General features: G+C 27.8%; 4 protein-coding genes across 11 annotated transcripts; 2 read left to right on the top strand and 2 right to left on the bottom strand.

Moving 5' to 3' along the window:
- The first annotated feature begins 768 nt into the window (after positions 1 to 768).
- LOC143143079 (tRNA (carboxymethyluridine(34)-5-O)-methyltransferase alkbh8) lies at positions 769 to 3,893 on the top strand. Of its 5 annotated transcripts, none has more exons than XM_076303957.1 (8): positions 769 to 786; positions 1,486 to 1,628; positions 1,720 to 1,951; positions 2,049 to 2,171; positions 2,267 to 2,467; positions 2,534 to 2,922; positions 2,996 to 3,151; positions 3,283 to 3,893. In XM_076303957.1, the coding sequence occupies exons 2-8, from the start codon at positions 1,527 to 1,529 to the stop codon at positions 3,835 to 3,837; spliced, it is 1,758 nt and encodes a 585-aa protein (XP_076160072.1). In that variant the 5' UTR covers positions 769 to 786; positions 1,486 to 1,526; the 3' UTR covers positions 3,838 to 3,893. The 5 variants fall into 5 exon arrangements, with proteins under 5 accessions (XP_076160072.1, XP_076160069.1, XP_076160071.1 ...); XM_076303954.1 differs by lacking the exon at positions 769 to 786 and adding an exon at positions 851 to 988 and having other exon boundaries at positions 3,283 to 3,892; XM_076303956.1 differs by lacking the exon at positions 769 to 786 and adding an exon at positions 1,006 to 1,156.
- A 50-nt stretch (positions 3,894 to 3,943) lies between these two features.
- Positions 3,944 to 7,140, bottom strand: LOC143143081 (high mobility group protein B1-like 1). Of its 3 annotated transcripts, XM_076303963.1 has the most exons (8): positions 6,797 to 7,140; positions 6,166 to 6,279; positions 5,991 to 6,072; positions 5,420 to 5,597; positions 5,148 to 5,266; positions 4,925 to 5,067; positions 4,694 to 4,868; positions 3,944 to 4,616 (listed from the first exon to the last, which is right to left on the bottom strand). In XM_076303963.1, exons 3-8 carry the CDS (start codon positions 6,012 to 6,014, stop codon positions 4,554 to 4,556), a joined length of 702 nt encoding a protein of 233 aa, XP_076160078.1. In that variant the 5' UTR covers positions 6,015 to 6,072; positions 6,166 to 6,279; positions 6,797 to 7,140; the 3' UTR covers positions 3,944 to 4,553. The 3 variants fall into 3 exon arrangements, with proteins under 3 accessions (XP_076160078.1, XP_076160077.1, XP_076160079.1); XM_076303962.1 differs by lacking the exon at positions 6,166 to 6,279; XM_076303964.1 differs by lacking the exons at positions 6,166 to 6,279; positions 6,797 to 7,140 and adding an exon at positions 6,651 to 6,767.
- Positions 6,727 to 11,797, top strand: Rrp45 (exosome complex component Rrp45). 2 transcript variants are annotated; one of them, XM_076303960.1, is made up of 8 exons: positions 6,727 to 7,153; positions 8,306 to 8,400; positions 8,569 to 8,791; positions 8,961 to 9,178; positions 9,262 to 9,489; positions 9,576 to 9,709; positions 9,797 to 9,879; positions 9,952 to 11,797. In XM_076303960.1, the coding sequence occupies exons 2-8, from the start codon at positions 8,378 to 8,380 to the stop codon at positions 10,063 to 10,065; spliced, it is 1,023 nt and encodes a 340-aa protein (XP_076160075.1). In that variant the 5' UTR covers positions 6,727 to 7,153; positions 8,306 to 8,377; the 3' UTR covers positions 10,066 to 11,797. The 2 variants fall into 2 exon arrangements, with proteins under 2 accessions (XP_076160075.1, XP_076160074.1); XM_076303959.1 differs by lacking the exon at positions 6,727 to 7,153 and adding an exon at positions 7,984 to 8,222.
- On the bottom strand, positions 10,820 to 12,744 carry Sap30 (SIN3-associated polypeptide 30). Its single transcript, XM_076303965.1, has 3 exons — positions 12,024 to 12,744; positions 11,261 to 11,488; positions 10,820 to 11,097 (listed from the first exon to the last, which is right to left on the bottom strand). The coding sequence occupies exons 1-3, from the start codon at positions 12,192 to 12,194 to the stop codon at positions 10,969 to 10,971; spliced, it is 528 nt and encodes a 175-aa protein (XP_076160080.1). The 5' UTR covers positions 12,195 to 12,744; the 3' UTR covers positions 10,820 to 10,968.
- Positions 12,745 to 18,539: the final 5,795 nt, after the last annotated feature.

Raw genomic sequence — 18,539 nt, 5'->3', positions numbered from 1 at the left:
GCGACCTCTTCGTTTAAGACGGTAATTCTAAGATGTATATTCAACTGCACCACCAAAGTCGGTAAAGGTAAAAAATGTAAAATATTCCTGCCTGTATATCATTTGTGATTGTATCAAATCTATCGGTCTTAGAAAATATTGTAATAAGTTCCATTTATTTTTACAAGTGGAATTTAAAATATTTTAGTAACATGAAACTAAGAATATTTTCAACGTCACAGGTATCCTATAAGTTTAATAAAATTTTCCGAGTCGAAAAATTAGAAATATTAATTTAAAATATCCATTATTTAAATCCTCACCTTTTAATTTATAGCCTCTAAAATTATCGACGAACAGTAATACTTTTCCATCTCGATGCTCTTCCAATTAGCATTGCCTTACAATTTATTTGAATTCGCTGTACCATTCCCGAAAAATGTTTTCATTACACCATCATTTCATTAAACTATCTATATGATAGGTAGCGAATTCATACAATATTTTAAAATTCTTGGATTAGCGTATCTGTGAATGAAAGATATCGGTAACTTGTCGTTACCATTAGCGTTTGCACAAAATACTCCAATTATCTTTTCATAACCCGAAAAAGTATTGTTTGCGACATTTTATATCTCGACCGTGTCATTCATTCTAATACTTTGATGTATCGACAAATGAAAATTAAAATATTTAAAATTTACGAAATTTACATAGGACATTAATATTTTACGAGATCATTATCTTAATTTCTGTAATGCGGATTGTGCCCAATCCATGGCTTGATTTTTGGCGACATCTGTTTCCGTAAGATGAAACATTTATTCTATATCTTGACATTCTTAACAGTCACCAATTCCCAAGATGAACACTCGACAAGAGTCTTAATTGATTCAAACGTTAATGACTCTCCTTTCTCACGTCGTGAATCATTGGCTCCGAGTGAAATGTCTATTTTATATTTCGTCTATACTTGCTTAGCACAAAGTCCCGTGGAATGTCTGATAAAGTAGATAATTCTTTCATTCGTAACTTATTTCAGATAAATTGTTTTCGTTCAATGGTATTATATTGACTGGTACCGTTGGTCAAATAGAAAAAAATATATATTTAATATTATCCATGGGAAAAATATGTTATCATAGACCTGTCTAAAATGTTTATAACCTAAATTGACGTAAACAGTTGTTGTGTGAATATTTACTTATTCTTTCTATATTTCTTATTATTTATATGTAATAAAAATTGCAACTTTTAAATATGATTCCTATCGTTATATTGATTCTAGTTTTGTAATTTTACATGTACAAATATTCGTATTATAGAAACACGTAATTCTAATATGATAAAATACTTTCTAAATTTCTTTATTGTATTTAAATTTTACACGGTGAACACTATATATAATTTCAACTGTTGCAAACGTAAAAGATAGTTTTTTAAATTAATAAAAATACATATATATAATTTATAATAAAATCTATACAAATATCTATTACTTTACAGAATATTAATCAATTGAATGTGATTCGATACTCCCAAAAATAATGGAAGAAAAGTTAATTAGAAAAAGTTTTCGTAAACAAAAACGAGCATACCACAGGCTTTTAAGAGACATGAATATTAAATGTTGTGACAATGTAACAAATGTGGGTTTCTCAAATAAAAGTAGTATAATCTGTAGCAATACTGATATTAGAAAAATACCACATATATATTTCATTTTATTGTTTTTTGTAGTATGTGATGATTTGTAATGCCGGTTTAGTAACTGGATTTCAAAGAGCAACATTGCAAAATATTATAGATCCATTGATCAGCAACTATGATTTAATAATGGTACCAAATAAATCATATTGTTTTATTAAATTTGATTCTATAAAAGATGCAGAACATGTATATAACAAAATTCACGGTCAAATTAAAGTTACAGGACAAAATGTACTATTATATGCATCATTTACAGAATCAGGTATGTAATACAATTTATGACAGAATTTATATTATATCTTTTTACATACTGAAACAAATTGAAATACCAAAATTTATATATTATAACTTCGTTTTAGTTCCTGATTTAGCATACCATCGATTATCTTCTGATCTTCCTCCTGGGCTTAGACTAATAGAAAATATTATAACCGAAGAAGAAGAAGAGTTTTTGTTAAATACAATCAACTGGAGCAATGAAGGTATATTGAAGGTTTTATAGTTTCTATGAGAAAACATTTCAGATTGTTAGATGTCATGAATTTGTAATTATTGTGTTTAATCATTCACTTTCTAGTATCGAAATCATCGGATTTAAAATATAGAAAAGTTAAACATTTTGGGTATGAATTTCAATATGATTCAAATAAAGTGGATCTTGACAAATCTATCGTATCTATTCCTGAAGACTACCAATTTTTGCAAGTACTATTTAAAAAGTACAATGTGCCATATGATTTTGATCAATTAACAATCAATCGCTACTTACCTGGTCAAGGTATATTTTACAAAATTCATTCTATAACTTTCTTTCTAAGATAACTATAATGTTTTACAATTTAAGGGATTCCACCGCATATTGATACACATAGTATCTTTGAAGATACTATATTATCTTTGTCATTGGGTTCAGCATGTATCATGGATTTTAAACATAAAGATACGAGAATTGCTATTCTTTTACCATCCCGTTCGTTATTAATTATGTCAGGGGAAGCTCGGTATGCATGGTCACATGGAATTTGTCCTAGGCATAATGATATAGTAGAAACCATAAATGGAATTACAACACAGCCTCGATATACGAGGGTATCGTTCACATTTCGAAAAGTGAGGAAGGATGATGATTGTTGCTGTACTTTTCCAGAATATTGTGACAAACAAAAAAACTATACCACTACCCTCATTGATAATAAAACAGCCACTGGAATAGAAAATTCTTATGTACATGAAGTATGTTGTAAAGTTTATTTTATACTTCATTTTATTTTATTTATAGGAAATTATTAAACAAGTTGATTTATAGGTTTATGAAAAGATTTCAAATCATTTTGATGAAACAAGACATAAACAATGGCCAAACGTATCAACATTTCTTCAGTCATTGAATCTAGGTGACATTCTTTTAGATGTAGGTTGTGGAAATGGCAAATATCTCCATGAATATAAACATATATTTAAGGTATGCATTGTTACTTTATTACTTAATCTCACTACACATTACTATCATATTTCAAAGTTTATATATAATAAATTTACATGTAATTTTAAATTCTTAAAATCATATATAGTAAAAAAAGCTTAATACTGCAGGTTGGATGTGATCGAAGTCAAAATTTAATGAAAATATGTCGCAATAAAAGTTTTGAAGTCTTTTTATCTGACTGTTTATGTTTACCATATAAAAATAATAGTTTAGATGCAGCAATAAGTATAGCAGTAATTCATCATCTTTCAACCAATGAAAGGAGAAAGCAAGCAATTTCCGAATTAGCACGAGTGCTTAAACCAAATGGAAAGTGTTTGATTTATGTATGGGCAATAGAACAGGAAAAGAATTCTGCTCAAACAGCTTATTTAAAATATAGTACAACTAAAAAGAAAAATAAAACTTTTTCAAAAGAGAAATTGACAGAATATGGTATAACATTACCAGTACACGAAAATCGCACACAATTTATGTCTACCGATATGCTTGTTCCCTGGAAAAGGAAGGGAGGAGGAGACTTTCTTAGATTTTACCATGTATTTAAAGAAGGTGAACTAACACAATTATGTTCAGAAGTGCCTACTTTTACTATAAAAAATGTATACTATGATCAAGGAAATTGGTGTGTAATTCTACAAAAAAAAAATGAAATAAATTGACTAAAACAAAATCTATTAATAACAAATATCATGTGTTTTTTAATACATTTATATGTACATATTAAAATCACAAAATTAACTGAAATGTAAAACAAAAATACAAAGATACTTTAAATGTTTTTACCTTTATTGGAAAAAGAACAAAATACATGGAATATGTATACTATACAGGGTTTTAGATATAAATAATCCCTGATATCTAGTTTTTTCGTTATAAACATGAATAATGCATTATTAGACAAGACAAGTGCACTGTACAAAGCTCACTCTGCTTGACTTTTACTTGCTATTGTGCTTTAATTGTATAACATATTTAATAGCAATATAGATTATCATTATCATCGTCATTAATAATAATATTATTATTATCATCGGCATCATAGTTTTCATTATTATTACTATTGATATTAATATAATTACTTGTATTAGGTATCGTTTGTAAATATATTAGCACACCTTATTCACAAAAAAATAGTATCTCCAATTATAAAATTAATACAGAACGATAATTGTTTCCAAACAGTATTCCCAAAAATTGCAACCAAATTTCATATCAAGTGTAATTTTTTTTTAGAGATTAATGTCAATAGTGTACATAATATATACAACGATTGACAATACTAAACTATTAGTAAAATTGTTATATATTTTCAATTGGCGAGTGCTTGACTTAGGACAAAGTATACTGTCCTTTCTTCTTTAATATATTCAAAAACTTACACAGGCCCAACTTCTTCTGGATCATAATTTTTTACTCTTTTATTGTATGCAATTATTTCCTAAATAATCAATATTAAATATTAATTTAAAACTTTCTTCAAGTTTACAAATTATAAATTTACCAAATTTGACTTACTCTTTCATATCTGGCTCTATCTTCTTCTGCTATTGCCATATACTTTGATTTAGTTTGAAGATCTGTACTCATCCATAGTTTACCCAACTCTTTGGCAATATCACCTACTCCCATTTCTGGATGTAATTCTCTCATTTTTCCACGTAGTTCTTGGCAAAAATAGAAAAATGCAGACCTGAAATAATATTTACAAACAAAACATTGAACACTAATCAATATGTAGATACATACAATGCTCTTTTTGGTGCATCTTTATCTCTGTATCTTTTTGTTCCTCTACGTGTTGGTTTTTCTGTTTCATCATGGCCACCATAATGTCTATCATAGTAATGCATTTTCTTATTGCAATGTGCTCCATCTTCAAGGTGTACGATCTAGCAATATATCATAATTCTGTTAATACGTACACTGCATTTATATAAAATTTTACTTGTACTATTCAAAACAAACTTACTTCATTTTTTACTGGTACTGCATTAATAATAAAATTTTTACTTTGCATATTTGACCATTTTGCTTGATTGTTTGAAACACTGGATACATTTCCAGGTTTCATTACAGGTTCACCGCATTCTGAGTGTTAAACAATTAGTTGTGTATGAACTCATAAATTAATAAAACTGTTCTAGTTAAAAATATTATACTTTTATAATAAGGCATTATTATTTAATAACGCAATTTACAAAATTTTTAGTATAAATGTTTTAAACCATAACAAAATTTTACCTGGTGTCATATTTGTTTGTCCAACAATCATTGTGTCTCTCATTCCAGAATTCAAAGAATTATCACCTGTCTTTGTAAGGTAAACATTCTTTCTGTCAGTCGATTCCATGATTAACAAATTTTTTTGTTTAATATCCTTTGCCCAACAAATCGATATATTTCCCAAAATTACAATAATCTAAAATATATTTATTCCTTTACATTTTAAATAATTAAATTATATATATATATGATTTTATATCATTAAATAATTTTATAAATGAAAATAAAAGAATTTAATAAAGGACCAACATCTATATGTATTTAAGTATGAAGCTACAAAATATATATATATACACACACATATTCATATGTATATAAATATTTAAAAGTCAACAATTAGTTTCTTGTACCCATATTAATAATAAATTTGTTTTCTATGATAACTATAGATCTTAAATATATTTATAATAACATATTCAAAACAGTGATATAAACAAAATTTATGAATTTTATATCAATTTCATACTTCTTTTAATACATAATTTTGAAACTTGTGTATAATCTATAATAATAATTAAATATTACTTACCACAAATATAGTTATGCGAACCATATAATACTCTATTGTCACGACCCTAACAAAATACCATTATGGGTAATTTTCCCAAGTTCTGTAGAACAAATATAACAAAGTTGAAAATTTTTAAGTGTTAGAATAATAATACACATACAAATTGAATTATAAATGAAGAAGTATAACATACTTTTCCCTGTTCCTTAATAAATCCATTATTAATATCATACAATTATTAATAGAAAAAGATTACATCCGATTATTTGAGTTTATTAGTAATATTTGCAGCAATTTACTTTAAATCCTGGCAATTTATCAAATATTAGTTTAAAATTGTTTAATGCCGAAACACGCATGTTTCGTTTTTATAAGTATCATGAACCACATATTAAGTATAATTACATACCACATGTAATAATAGTATTCGATAATATTTTTATAAAATTTGAATAAACAATGTCGTAAAAAGAATATATTTCTTCGTTACAATATAAACTGAAAAGAGGTATGCCCGCAACATCAAATACTTTGCAACGAAAATATATTCAACGAGAACAAAAAGATAAAAGGATAATATTGATGATAATAAGAAAACGAATGAAAATAATGAAATATTCAAACATAATAGAGATACGCAAGTAATGAAAGTAAAAGATGAATGTAACAGATATTTACCTACAGATGACGTACAAAGGCAATCGCTGCTACAACACAAAATAAAAGCTACCTTTCGCGAAGTGCGAGGTGCACGACTCAAAAGAGTTAGAGAGTGGTAAGCGAAATAAAATTAAGTCCGACATGTAGTTGGTGATCAAACTTACCAATAATAAATGACAGACAGCGTTGCAAAGGTGTTTGTGAAAAGCGACTGTAAGTAACGCGGAAAGTAACTTATTAAGTATTCATTCTACAGATCGGTCCTATCTATACGTATCTATCTGTACGTATCACGCGTACCGTGATCAGCATTATACACGGAACACGTACGATATTTAAACGTTACTTTTATTAAACACTGGAATTCAGATTTATTGAAATTCCGAATATTCACTGATACAATACTAGTCAGTTATTGAACCATAGAACGCGGATTATTGACGACAGGACTCAACGTTAAAAAACAGATCGTATAAACCAAGCTAATTGAAGCAGATATAACCGGGAATGGCTACTTGGTGGTGTGCATATCATACATAATGCGCGCGCGCACGTATACTCACTGTTTGTTTTACATTATTTAATTTCATCAAAATTTTAAAGTTTTCATTTCGGCATTAAATATTCTTCTTTATTTTTTAATTCTGTTCTCAAAATGATATTAAAATTGTTGAAAATCTAAAAAACTATTTAATGAAAGAAATATTAAGGGAAGTTCATATGTAAAGTGAATGGTTCCAAACCTCATCAATACGTATAATTTCAGATAATACCATATTGATTGAAATAAAATCTCATATACTCAAAAAATATAATCATCAAAGTAACGTGGTCTTTATATATTTATAATAATTAAGAGCAGCGTAAAGTTCATAAATTACTTTTACGAATTTGTTATTACTTAAGTTTTATTTTTGTTTAACGGAAATGTGTAAAAATTATATAAAATACAAAAAAATTGTTAACAAATTTAACTAATTTTTAAATCATTTCATATATTTTCGACACATTGCCTTGGGGAACATGATAGAAGCACATGCGAATGGATCTTATGTTGACGATTATTAAATGAGAACTAAATTAGTATTTTGATTGATATGTTTATTAATAAATTTATCTAATTCAATCTTGTATTTGCACACTTTTATCATTTTTCTGCAATAATATAAATAAATTTTAAATTTATAAATTTAAATTACTCTATGTACTGTAATTTAAGTACTACATCGATTCTCTCGCAAAGAAAATATCGATTAACAAATTGACGTTTACTTATTAACTATCGATACTAAGAAATTGTTTAAAACAGTATTTAATAATAATTTTACTATGTTTTGTAAATATAATTGAACGAACAAACAATTCATATTATAATTGATCGTGCAAAATTAAAAAATTTTTATAGTGCAACATAAATGATAAAATGTACTGATATTTGGATCAAGGTTATATTCATTTTGAAAATTTTTATTTTTTTGAATATTTACATATTTAATATATAATAGTAAGTAAATATATGAAATCATGAAGGAAATTTTGTTATCAAATTGTGAAAGAAATTTTATAAATAAATCAGTGGAACAAGGAACGGTATGATTTTGGTGATATTTCATTGTTTCGTTTAAAGAAGCACATGTAATTGAATTCATTCAAATTATTGCAATGTGTTTTAGCGATTAGATGGCAGAAATTTATTGGAAGCAAGACCTGTTAACATTTATTTTGGATCCAATTGGGGTAGTTGTATGGTTTTACTTGGGCAAACAAGGTTTGATTAAAATTAGATTTGATGTTTCTTATGGTTTTTAGAACCTTTATATAAATCTAACAATGTATGATTTTTATATATATTTACATTGTTATTTTCCATTGTAATTTTCATAATTCGTTTAATTTTATAGAAATAGATATAAAGTCTATGATCGTTTTATTACAGAGCTGTTGCACAAGTAACATCTAACATTCAACAACCTAAGACTTCTCGGCCCAATGAAGGAATGTTACATATAAATGTTGAACTTAATCCAATGGCTGCACAACATTTTGATGGTGGTAAACAATCTGAGTCTTCAGTATTGATTAGCAGGCAACTTGAAAAGTGTTTCAAAGATTCAAAGTGTATAGATTTAGAATCCTTATGTATTGTAGCTGATAAAATGGTCAGTAGTTATGTATAAATTGAAAATATTATACAGAATTCAAATATTATCTAATATCTTTGCAAATAATAGTTATAATAATTTAATGAAAAATTAATGAGTACATTATACATTCTTATGAATGAAATTGAATGTTATATGTTCGTTTAAATAATTAATTTGATTATAGGTATGGAATTTAAGAGTTGATATTAATATTATTAATCATGATGGAAATTTAATTGACTGTGCATCTATTGCAACATTAGCTGCTCTTTCGCATTTTCATAGGCCAGATGTAACTTCAACTGGTGAAGATATTATAATACATCCATTTTCTGAAAAAGATCCTTTGCCTTTAACATTATATCATTATCCAGTCTGTGTCTCTTTTATAACATTCGAAAGGTAAGTACCTCTAAATAGTTTAATTGTATGATGTAAAATAAATTGAAATATGCATATTTTCTAAATAAATTTTATATTTTTAGTGGAAATACAATTATGGACCCTACATATCTAGAAGAAAGAGTTGGAGTAGCTCAACTGACTCTTGGTATAAATTCATACAAAGAAGTTTGTAGTTTGCATTTTAATTATTTGACAAAAACTATGACTGTGGAGGATGTCATATCAGCAGTTTCTTATTATGCAGCAAACTATGCTGCTACATTACTGAAACAGATTAAAGAAGCAGTAATACATGATGTAGAAGCAAGGTTTACTTTACAAATTTATATTAATTGTTTTGTAATTATTTTAAAATGGTACTTCTAACTTGTTTTAACTTTACACGTATATGTAGGTATAAGAAAGATGATCGTAACACAAATCGTTTTAAAGAATGTATAACAATGAAAAAATTGACTACTATGAACAGTGAACACATTAGTATCAAACTACGTAAATGGGGTAAAATGGAAACAATCGAAACTGATGGTAAATGATTTTATTATATACTTGTATTTTCATTTTTACATTTTACGTAATATTACCTTGATTTGTAATTTTGTAACATTTATGTAGAAACTTATACAGAGAAAGATGAAAATGATAAGTATAAGATTATAAAACCTGGAGAAGGTTCTGCTGAATTAGTAATGGATACTGTAGGTATTTCTTTAATTAAAATGAAATGGAATTAAAATAATTTGCATATACTTTACAAATTATTTCTATAGGATATATCAGTTGGTGAAGGTGGGCCTAATACGTGGAATATGTCAGAATCCTCGGAGGAAGAAGAAAGTGACATTGAAATTACAGCCGAAGTAAAAAAGAACGAAGAAAAATAATTCACTAGATCAAAGTGAAACGCGAGAACAGTTGCAATACGAGCGAAAGTGCGAAGACCGGTGATGTAGCTATACGTTTATTTTTTTTACGTGCAACAGTTCTTGTAAACCTCAACATTAATTTAATTCTTTTTCCTTTTTTATACATACAATTTATATTACTAAATTTTATGTTATACTAAAGTAAACAGCACATAAAGAATCAATTCTTTAAAATATAAATAATAATACTATAAATCCTTCAAAATAGATAATAAATAACAAATAACAATTTTAGAACTATATTTCATACATAAACAATACACATATAGAAAGTACAGTCTTCTGAGCGTCTTCAAGTGTGATTTCGTTAGAAGGAATGTAATAATACGACGTCTAAAAGTAAATAGCACATTGTAAAGAAAAAATTTAATTAGATTCTTTACTGAGGCAATTGTTCAGGTTTCAAATTTTTCAATCATTATGCCCTCCATCAAACTATTTTTAGTATATGTGACACGATCTTCATTCTACGAGTTAGACTCGTGATGTTCGTGTTTGGCCCGCATTTGACTCTATGAGTCAGATTCGTGATGTTCAAAGTTTTTATCATAAATCAGACTCGTCAAAGTACGGCAAGTAGTTAAAAGATACAATGTGGTAAATATAAATTAATAGAAGCAACTATTCAGAAAACAACTGTGCAAGATATATTTACCTCATTTATTAAGTAATAATTAAAAACTTTGATGTAAATAAATAGTATATTAAGATGTACTGTTACACATATATTTTTTTGTGTATTTTATACATAGATCTTACAAAATACCTATGTCTATTAACAAGTAAAAATCCATACATATGCTTTTGATCTCACTAGTAAAATATTATTATAATAACAAAACTCATGAAATAAAGCCTAGGCTATGTAGTATCATTACTTAAACCATTTTTTTGATCCAATTTATTTGCATTGGTTTTTACTGTATAAAAGAAAAAACTTAATGCTTCTTTTTCAACTACAGGGATGGTCTTAAAATGCTTCATAAGAGTCTGAAACAACAAATACAAATAATTATTAATAATACAATCATACCCCCATACAATGTTATATTCTGCACTTTTTTTTGTAACTTTGCTTTCATGGAAAAAAAAAAATAATGTCACAATATAGATTGAAGTAAATATTTAAAAAATGAAAGATTAATATACTTACATCAGCTAATTGAGCTTTATTTAAACCTGGACGTGTAGAAACTTTATAGTGCCTTTTGTACCGCCTTAATGTGCCAACTTGCAATTGAAAAAGATCGACCTCTGGAAGATCATTATCTGTTTCACCTGAATCTTCTTCTGAATCCTTACGTCTGCGCTGTTGCTGTTGTTTAGATCTTGCACATTGTATTACTTGTTTATGATAATCACAAATGTATATATGACGTGCCTATTGACAAATCAGATATACAATAATATAAGACTCTTACCTAATCATACATAGTTAAACCTTAGTACCCAAAAAATTTACTTTGATTTGTTAATTATACATGGATAGTTACAAAATGAAATAGAAAAATACTGATAAACTCCACATAAACTGGAGCATTAAAAACCAATAATTTGTATCATTTATTTTTAATTATATGGGCTATATATAGTGCTTAAAATTATTCATTGATATATCGGTCATCTAGGAATATTTAATTATATATATTTATGATACCAAAAGTAAATAAATAAAAACTGTGTATACCACTGTGACCTTGTTCATTGCTCACTGACTTTAATTACCCATGAAAAATCTGAAAAATTTGATCACTACGGATACCAAAGATCCACTGTTCTCTACAGAATAATCTAAATTTCATTAGTAATGTATAATATTTCAAATCGTGTGAAAAAATATAACTTTAAAATAAATGTAAAAGAGAAAGAATTTTGTAAATGACTTTTAATGCAATTTTTCATAATTATTATCTTACCACTTGATCGAGATTAAGTTTTAATCGCCGTTGAGTTACAGTTTTTTGAATACGTTTGCTGTAAGAAGCGTTGCCAGCTGGCCGAGTGCATCGTTCACCCTCATCTACAAGGCAACAAATTTGATCAGCAGCTCCTCTGGAATCTTCTTCACCGGTACTGAATCCATTCATTTTTTTTTTATTCTTAACATCAACTAAATCAGTATGAAGAGTATGTAGAACTTTAACAACCTCGAAATGTCACGACGTATGTGTTTGCGTCAAAAAACGGCGTGTCCCAGAGTAAAATACACTTGGCGATGTCTGCTTTTCACAGTCATAATTTCTCATCGAATTTCATTTGTCATTCACGATTTAGGAACGAAATTTATTTCTTTGTTCATGGTGACGTTTGTTACGCGGTATCTAGTCTGTTATTTAATGCAAAGATTCAAGCTTACAAATCGATAATTTAAATAGCAGAGTTTGCGTATTACGAACACCCCGATGTTAAGCGATGTCGCATAATATTTCACTTTCTTTCTTTCAAACAATATAACATATGATTTAGTTTTATATATCTGCTGCACCGAGTATTTCAAGAATCTTGTAGAATGCAAACATTTAAACCTACTATTTCTTTGCAATATGTTTTTGTTTATAAAGATTTCTTTGAAGTTCTATGGCATAACACTTCACCCGACTTCACCGCGTTTTATTATTTACACTACTACATTAAATCACACGACTACACAACTGTGTGTGTATTATTATATAGTTTATATACATTATATATACGTGGAATGAGCACTTTGAAAAATTCCTATTCAGTAACATTCAGAACTACCAACTTACACATAGTTATCGATGAAAAATAAAATAATTTAAGAATCCTCCTATAGGATGTATTTCTAGATTGTCTTCATTACACCGTTTGATTAAATTTCTTACCGTAAACCAACTTCTATTTATTATACTGACTACTGTGGAATATAAATTTCTTTCTTTTGGTAATTTGAGGATTTATGTTTATAAAAACGAATAATTTAAATCAGTGTATTTGGTGTTGATAACTCCAATTTTCCAAATTTTTTAAATATTTTATGTCGATAATATTGCCTGTATAAAAGTAATGAAAATACTTGTAAGGTATTGAATTTTAATTAAGTTTACAAATTTTGCTGAAACTCTTCAAATTTTCAAGATGGTTAAAATTTCAACAATTTTAGGTTTCAAATTATGTTCGAAGTGATTTGAATTTATCGCTTAATCACAATACTCATTCGAAACATTCCAAATTCCATAACTACTTAAAACTCATATCCTGCATAAATAAACTGAGTCCCTCTACAGCAAGCTGCTCTTACTTAAAAATCTCTAGCAAATCTAAAATGAAACACAACTTCTCTGCGCCACTAACAGAGGTCAGACATTTACAGCCACCATATTACCTTAAAATGTATTCGTAGCAGAAAGCTCGCGCTTTTCTCACTTCTGGCCCTCTAGATGAGATTAATGGAACATAATACTCTTCTGTAAGATGGAAATTTATTTCAATTGTGTGTGCACGTGTAGTATATGCAATCTTAGGTCTTTATGAACACAGAAATTAGCGCATTATTTTAAGAATTATTGTAATTGGCATGTTGCAATAAGAAATTAGACGAAAGTACACTTTAACCTTCAAAATACATATCAAACCTAGTATATAATTTTGAACTATTTTATGTAATTTAATATTTTAAATTCTCTATTTAATATAAATTATATTTATTAGAAATTGCTACTATTGTAATGTCACATCAATTGAACTTTTATTTATGAAATTGTCACATATATATTTGTAATACTTTTAAGAATATTTTGTTTAATAAATATTAATTTAATAAAATTTCTACAATTTAATCTTTTATTAACTTTAATAAAATATGATTCTTAAATATAATTTTCATTAAAAATTGTTAAGTATAGATGTTCTATAATGTATAATTTAATAAAAATATAATATTAGTTATGTTTAAGTATTTCAACATATTTATGAATTTGTACATAAATACAACAGAAAACGTTTATTTGCTTAAATGACAGGAAATATATTAAGTACTGGTTGCATCACGTTGGTGGTACTGTAATTTGTGCCTTAACATTTAGCTTACGGAATCTAACGCCATCTACGATAATAATAAACCCTAACCTTAATAATTTAAATCATTCATTTGTCAAAAGATACCATTAATCAACTTAAAAATAGTAAACTAGTTTTATTACAAAAAATGCGTTTATTCGGTTAAGTAAAATGAACATTGGTTAGTACGAAATTAACAATATACCGTAAACGGTTTTCCACGCACAATTTTTCCCGCCCTTTCCACCAGTAGACATTTTATTGGGGGGGTAAAAAGAAACGCTTCAAAACATAAAAGGTTGATGCTGATTGGCTTACTTTTTGCGGCTTATCTGAAATAAGCCAATGGTAATACAGATTTTCCCCATACACTTTCATATGCCGCACAAGTGGCGTGGGGTCGCGATATTCGAAGCTGAGAATCCTTTTAGCTGTAGAGGACTGTCCAGGTAAGAAAAATCTAAATATTTTTCTTTTTAAGCATTGACAGATTTCAGCGACTAACAATTGATTACTAGGCTATCACCGCCGTATGATACGCGTAATATGAGCAAACATTCGGTGAAGTGCTACTGTGCTGCGTACTGTGCATATACCTTTTATTTCTACACAACCGTCATAGCAAATGGCTGCCCGGAGATGTGTTTAGCAAGAAGGTTCTCGTGTACCTTGTTATCGTTATGTGCTGATATATGAAGAAATATTGCGTGACAGTTTTTACTATCGTGAAAACATAGATACTCTAGATTTGTAACGTAAAATGTCGGCGTGGCTTATATTACGGGTGTTTCGTCATAAATCAGCCGTCAAGGCTATAGCCCGCGTACGATCCGTCTCTGTTTGGCTACTTGCGCCATGCATTGGCATATATGGGATCTTGCACTATAGTACCCGTCATGGTTTTATAACGAATAATTTACCACTTGACGCGTAGATTATGACGGTGAGCCTCGAGCAGTTAGAAAATTTGTAAAAAATAAGAGGGACTTTTAGTCATCAATTTGTTATCTATGGCGTAATTTACAATATATTGCGTTGCTTTTCATTTCCCGCTCACGTCCAATTCTCGAAGTATTGAGAGTTGGATGTACATAATCGACAGTGGCATATTTACGTACCGATTCATTAGCATTTTTATAATGATATACATCTTGTGGAGTTCGCATTACGCAGTTTATGTTGTTTAAAATAATTGAGTTGGTTGGTGTTAAAGGGGGTGGGGGTGGGGGGAGGAGGAGTGTCATGCACAGTATGTTTAAACGTAAGCGTCTGTTTTTGCTGTATGCGCCATATCGTCGACAGAATATACACGGTGCAAGGCGCCAAAATGGTATTATGCTTTTTCTTCAATTTTTACTTCATTTTTAAAGTGAAGTTGTAATCTCCCTGTTGGTCTCTGAAATTTGTCGACGTGGCTTCTCTTTTGTATTTGTAATATAAATACAATATGTGTTCATTATATTGGGAATATGTGAAGCTGATTATACATAAAATGGTGGGAATATAATCAATGTACGGAAGACATGTTTGCAATACGCAAACGTCACCGTACTTGTTGTATCTACGTAATATGAGGTTATATGTTGTCCGGCAGAAATATGTATACGTGATGTTATACTTATTTCTTTCTTTGCTTATATTCGTAACATGTTATCGCAACCGCGATTTTTTCCTTGCAAATATATATTCTTTTTCTTTGTTATATGTAGTATACTTGAATGCTATTGTGATTATTTAATGAATTTGCAATTTTTGAAACGAGAATATTTTTAGTTACACAATTTTAATAGCGTGTATTACATTTACGGTTACATATTTAACGTAAACTTTATAGTATGAGATATATTAGAAAATTTATATATAATTCTTACCAACAATTTTTGATATTAATTAAATTTGTTAGTAAGTTTATAACACACATAGAAATACATCATATTACATTTTGCGTTTAATTTTTGTAAAAATTATTGACAAATTTTTTCACCGAAATTATTAAAATTTTTTTCATGTTTTATCAATTAATTACAAACTTAATGCGAAGTGCTTTGATATATAGTTAATGTATTGGAAAATACATACTTCAACTATTTCTTCCACGTTTCGAGATTGACGAATCGAAGATTCCTTTATTCATAACCCTCAATTGCACGGTAAACAAAATACTTAGATACTTTTTCATCTTACAATTAACATGTTATTTTATGGTTTTAATTTTATTATTCTTTATGAAAATGAATTGAATATTAGTATATTACAAGTGGGTACCACGATGGGCTATTAATGTACCCTTCTTAACAAATATAAAGTAAAATTATAAAATATAAATCAAAATGGATAAATAAAAAGTAACAAAACTACCAATAAATTGAAAAATACTTTTCATGAGATAATAGTATATGAATATATATGCACGCAAAGTGATGATTTTACATACATAATAAAATTTAATTAATGTAGCACACAATACATATTATGCAGCCGAGTGTAGTACAGCATTTTTATAAACATACATATGTATATCGTAGATACAAGAGAATCGTGTTGGATATAAAGAACATTTTCATATTATTTTAATTATTCTTAAGTATTATTACGAAGTTGTTCAATATTGATGTTTGAAATTGTAGAATTTTTTTATACATTTTGAATTTGACTAATTTTTTTGGATCCTCTTAGTTTTTTCTTGATAAATACAATTTTTTCCTTCATGTAAAGTATTCCAATAGAAACAAAATTTGTTTTTCAGCTTTTTATATTTTGTTCCAACAATGAGAACTGTAAAATTGTAAAAATCAGAAAGTTTATAATATACGATTATTATATTTTATATAATGTCAGTATAATATACGGTATTTTTGAACGACACCTATATCTACATTATATGTATTAATAATCGATTATTGAATATCAACATTTAACCAATGTTTATACGTTATAAAACTTATACGTGGCTACTAATAATACTCTGTCCTGCCTTGCTAAAGTTATGTAAATTTTACGTAAACTTATTTTATATATACAAGGCGTATTAAAATTAAATGATTTGACTGTATGCCGATATCTTCTACGAGTAAAAATAAATTTGTTGTAAATATTGGTCCGAAGAATTGGAATTAAATGAAACTTGTTAGAATTTTATGTAAATGAAAATAAGAAAGTAATTACAAGACAATGTCGCGATCTATAAGAGCTTTTTTTGAACGAATAAGGTCTAATTGTTGGCTATGAGTATGAAACTATAAAAACATCATATATATCTGACCAATGATTTTTCTAAAAAGTTTTTTCAAACATTTATCTCTTTTTAATTATTAGTAGGTTTAAGTGGTTTGCATTCATATTGATAGTTATGATACAAATATCTTGGATTACAAATGTATTCATATTTTCCCTTTTAAGTTTATATTACTTTGCCAGTTACGTCTAATTCGATTTTAAAATTTAAACAATCAAACTTTGCACTTGAAAGTGTCATTTCTGCAATGTCATATATCATTATTTTTATACTATACTACCTCCGACACCATGTATCTATAATAATATAAAGTGTAGGTAAATAGTAATGATACATACCATTGTAAATACGGGTAAACATTTTAAGTTACCTTATGGAAATCATACACGTTCACGGCGGTTGAAAAGCACTTGATGTCTAATCTAGTTAAGGAAACATAAATGTTTGTCATTTTTTATAGAAAATACTGTTTCCTCATTGGTCTTATAAGGTGATCTTTATCTCATTACAAAAGTACTCGTTCGGTTCGCAATACATTTTTGGACTTATGTCTATATATAAAACATTGCTCCTTATTTGTATTCGTAGAATATACTGGCACTAGAAGATCATTCAATTCTTGGACATTTGTATATAAAATTGAATTCGTTTATTCTACAATATTTATAAATAGTGAATCTCAAAGAAGCTGTTTCATCCGAAATTGTCAGGAATTGTAACGAAATACTTTTTTTTGTATTGCACGGTCTATTGGGTTTCTCCATATGAAATTTTATAATATGTTAAGTAAAATAGCTTATAAGTATTTATATTTTAAAGTAGTTTCTTTAATAATATTTATTTTAAACATTTTTTTATTTTTTACATTGTAGGGAAAAATAGAAAAATTTTATAATGTAAATTGAAACATATCAGGATTAACACGTCAATAGTTGCATATCATTTCATTAAACATTTAAAATGTCGTATACGTACTGGTTAACATTTATCAAATCGGTTACTGACATTCTTTCAAATATCTGATGACATCGTCGAGTTTAACCCTTCGATTCCCACTGTAGCGATATGGCTACGTATTTAGAATTATGAAATAGAATGTTACTGCCATCCATAATTAGATATGTTAGTTGAGTTATATCATGCAAAATTCATGATAAAACGGTATTGTTTTTGAATG

Source organism: Ptiloglossa arizonensis, chromosome 2 (assembly GCF_051014685.1).
Source record: "Ptiloglossa arizonensis isolate GNS036 chromosome 2, iyPtiAriz1_principal, whole genome shotgun sequence".
Classification (NCBI taxonomy): Eukaryota; Metazoa; Arthropoda; class Insecta; order Hymenoptera; family Colletidae; genus Ptiloglossa; species Ptiloglossa arizonensis.
The sequence above is the reverse complement of the archived record's forward strand: the minus strand, read 5'-3'. Positions and strand labels throughout refer to the sequence as shown.

Coding starts and splice junctions, on each gene's coding strand:
- Rrp45 (XM_076303959.1), top strand. CDS start 8,157: ATGAAGGAAATTTTGTTATCAAATTGTGAAAGAAATTTTATAAATAAA. Junction 9,710..9,796: donor GGAAACAATCGAAACTGATG/GTAAATGATTTT, acceptor ACATTTATGTAG/AAACTTATACAGAGAAAGAT. Junction 9,880..9,951: donor CTGAATTAGTAATGGATACT/GTAGGTATTTCT, acceptor TTATTTCTATAG/GATATATCAGTTGGTGAAGG.
- Sap30 (XM_076303965.1), bottom strand. CDS start 12,194: ATGAATGGATTCAGTACCGGTGAAGAAGATTCCAGAGGAGCTGCTGAT. Junction 11,489..12,023: donor AACTTAATCTCGATCAAGTG/GTAAGATAATAA, acceptor ATTTGTCAATAG/GCACGTCATATATACATTTG. Junction 11,098..11,260: donor ATAAAGCTCAATTAGCTGAT/GTAAGTATATTA, acceptor TTGTTGTTTCAG/ACTCTTATGAAGCATTTTAA.
- LOC143143079 (XM_076303957.1), top strand. CDS start 1,527: ATGGAAGAAAAGTTAATTAGAAAAAGTTTTCGTAAACAAAAACGAGCA. Junction 2,468..2,533: donor TCGCTACTTACCTGGTCAAG/GTATATTTTACA, acceptor TTACAATTTAAG/GGATTCCACCGCATATTGAT. Junction 3,152..3,282: donor AATATAAACATATATTTAAG/GTATGCATTGTT, acceptor TTAATACTGCAG/GTTGGATGTGATCGAAGTCA.
- LOC143143081 (XM_076303963.1), bottom strand. CDS start 6,014: ATGGTTCGCATAACTATATTTGTG. Junction 5,598..5,990: donor TTCGCATAACTATATTTGTG/GTAAGTAATATT, acceptor AATATATTTTAG/ATTATTGTAATTTTGGGAAA. Junction 4,617..4,693: donor ATAGAGCCAGATATGAAAGA/GTAAGTCAAATT, acceptor TTGATTATTTAG/GAAATAATTGCATACAATAA.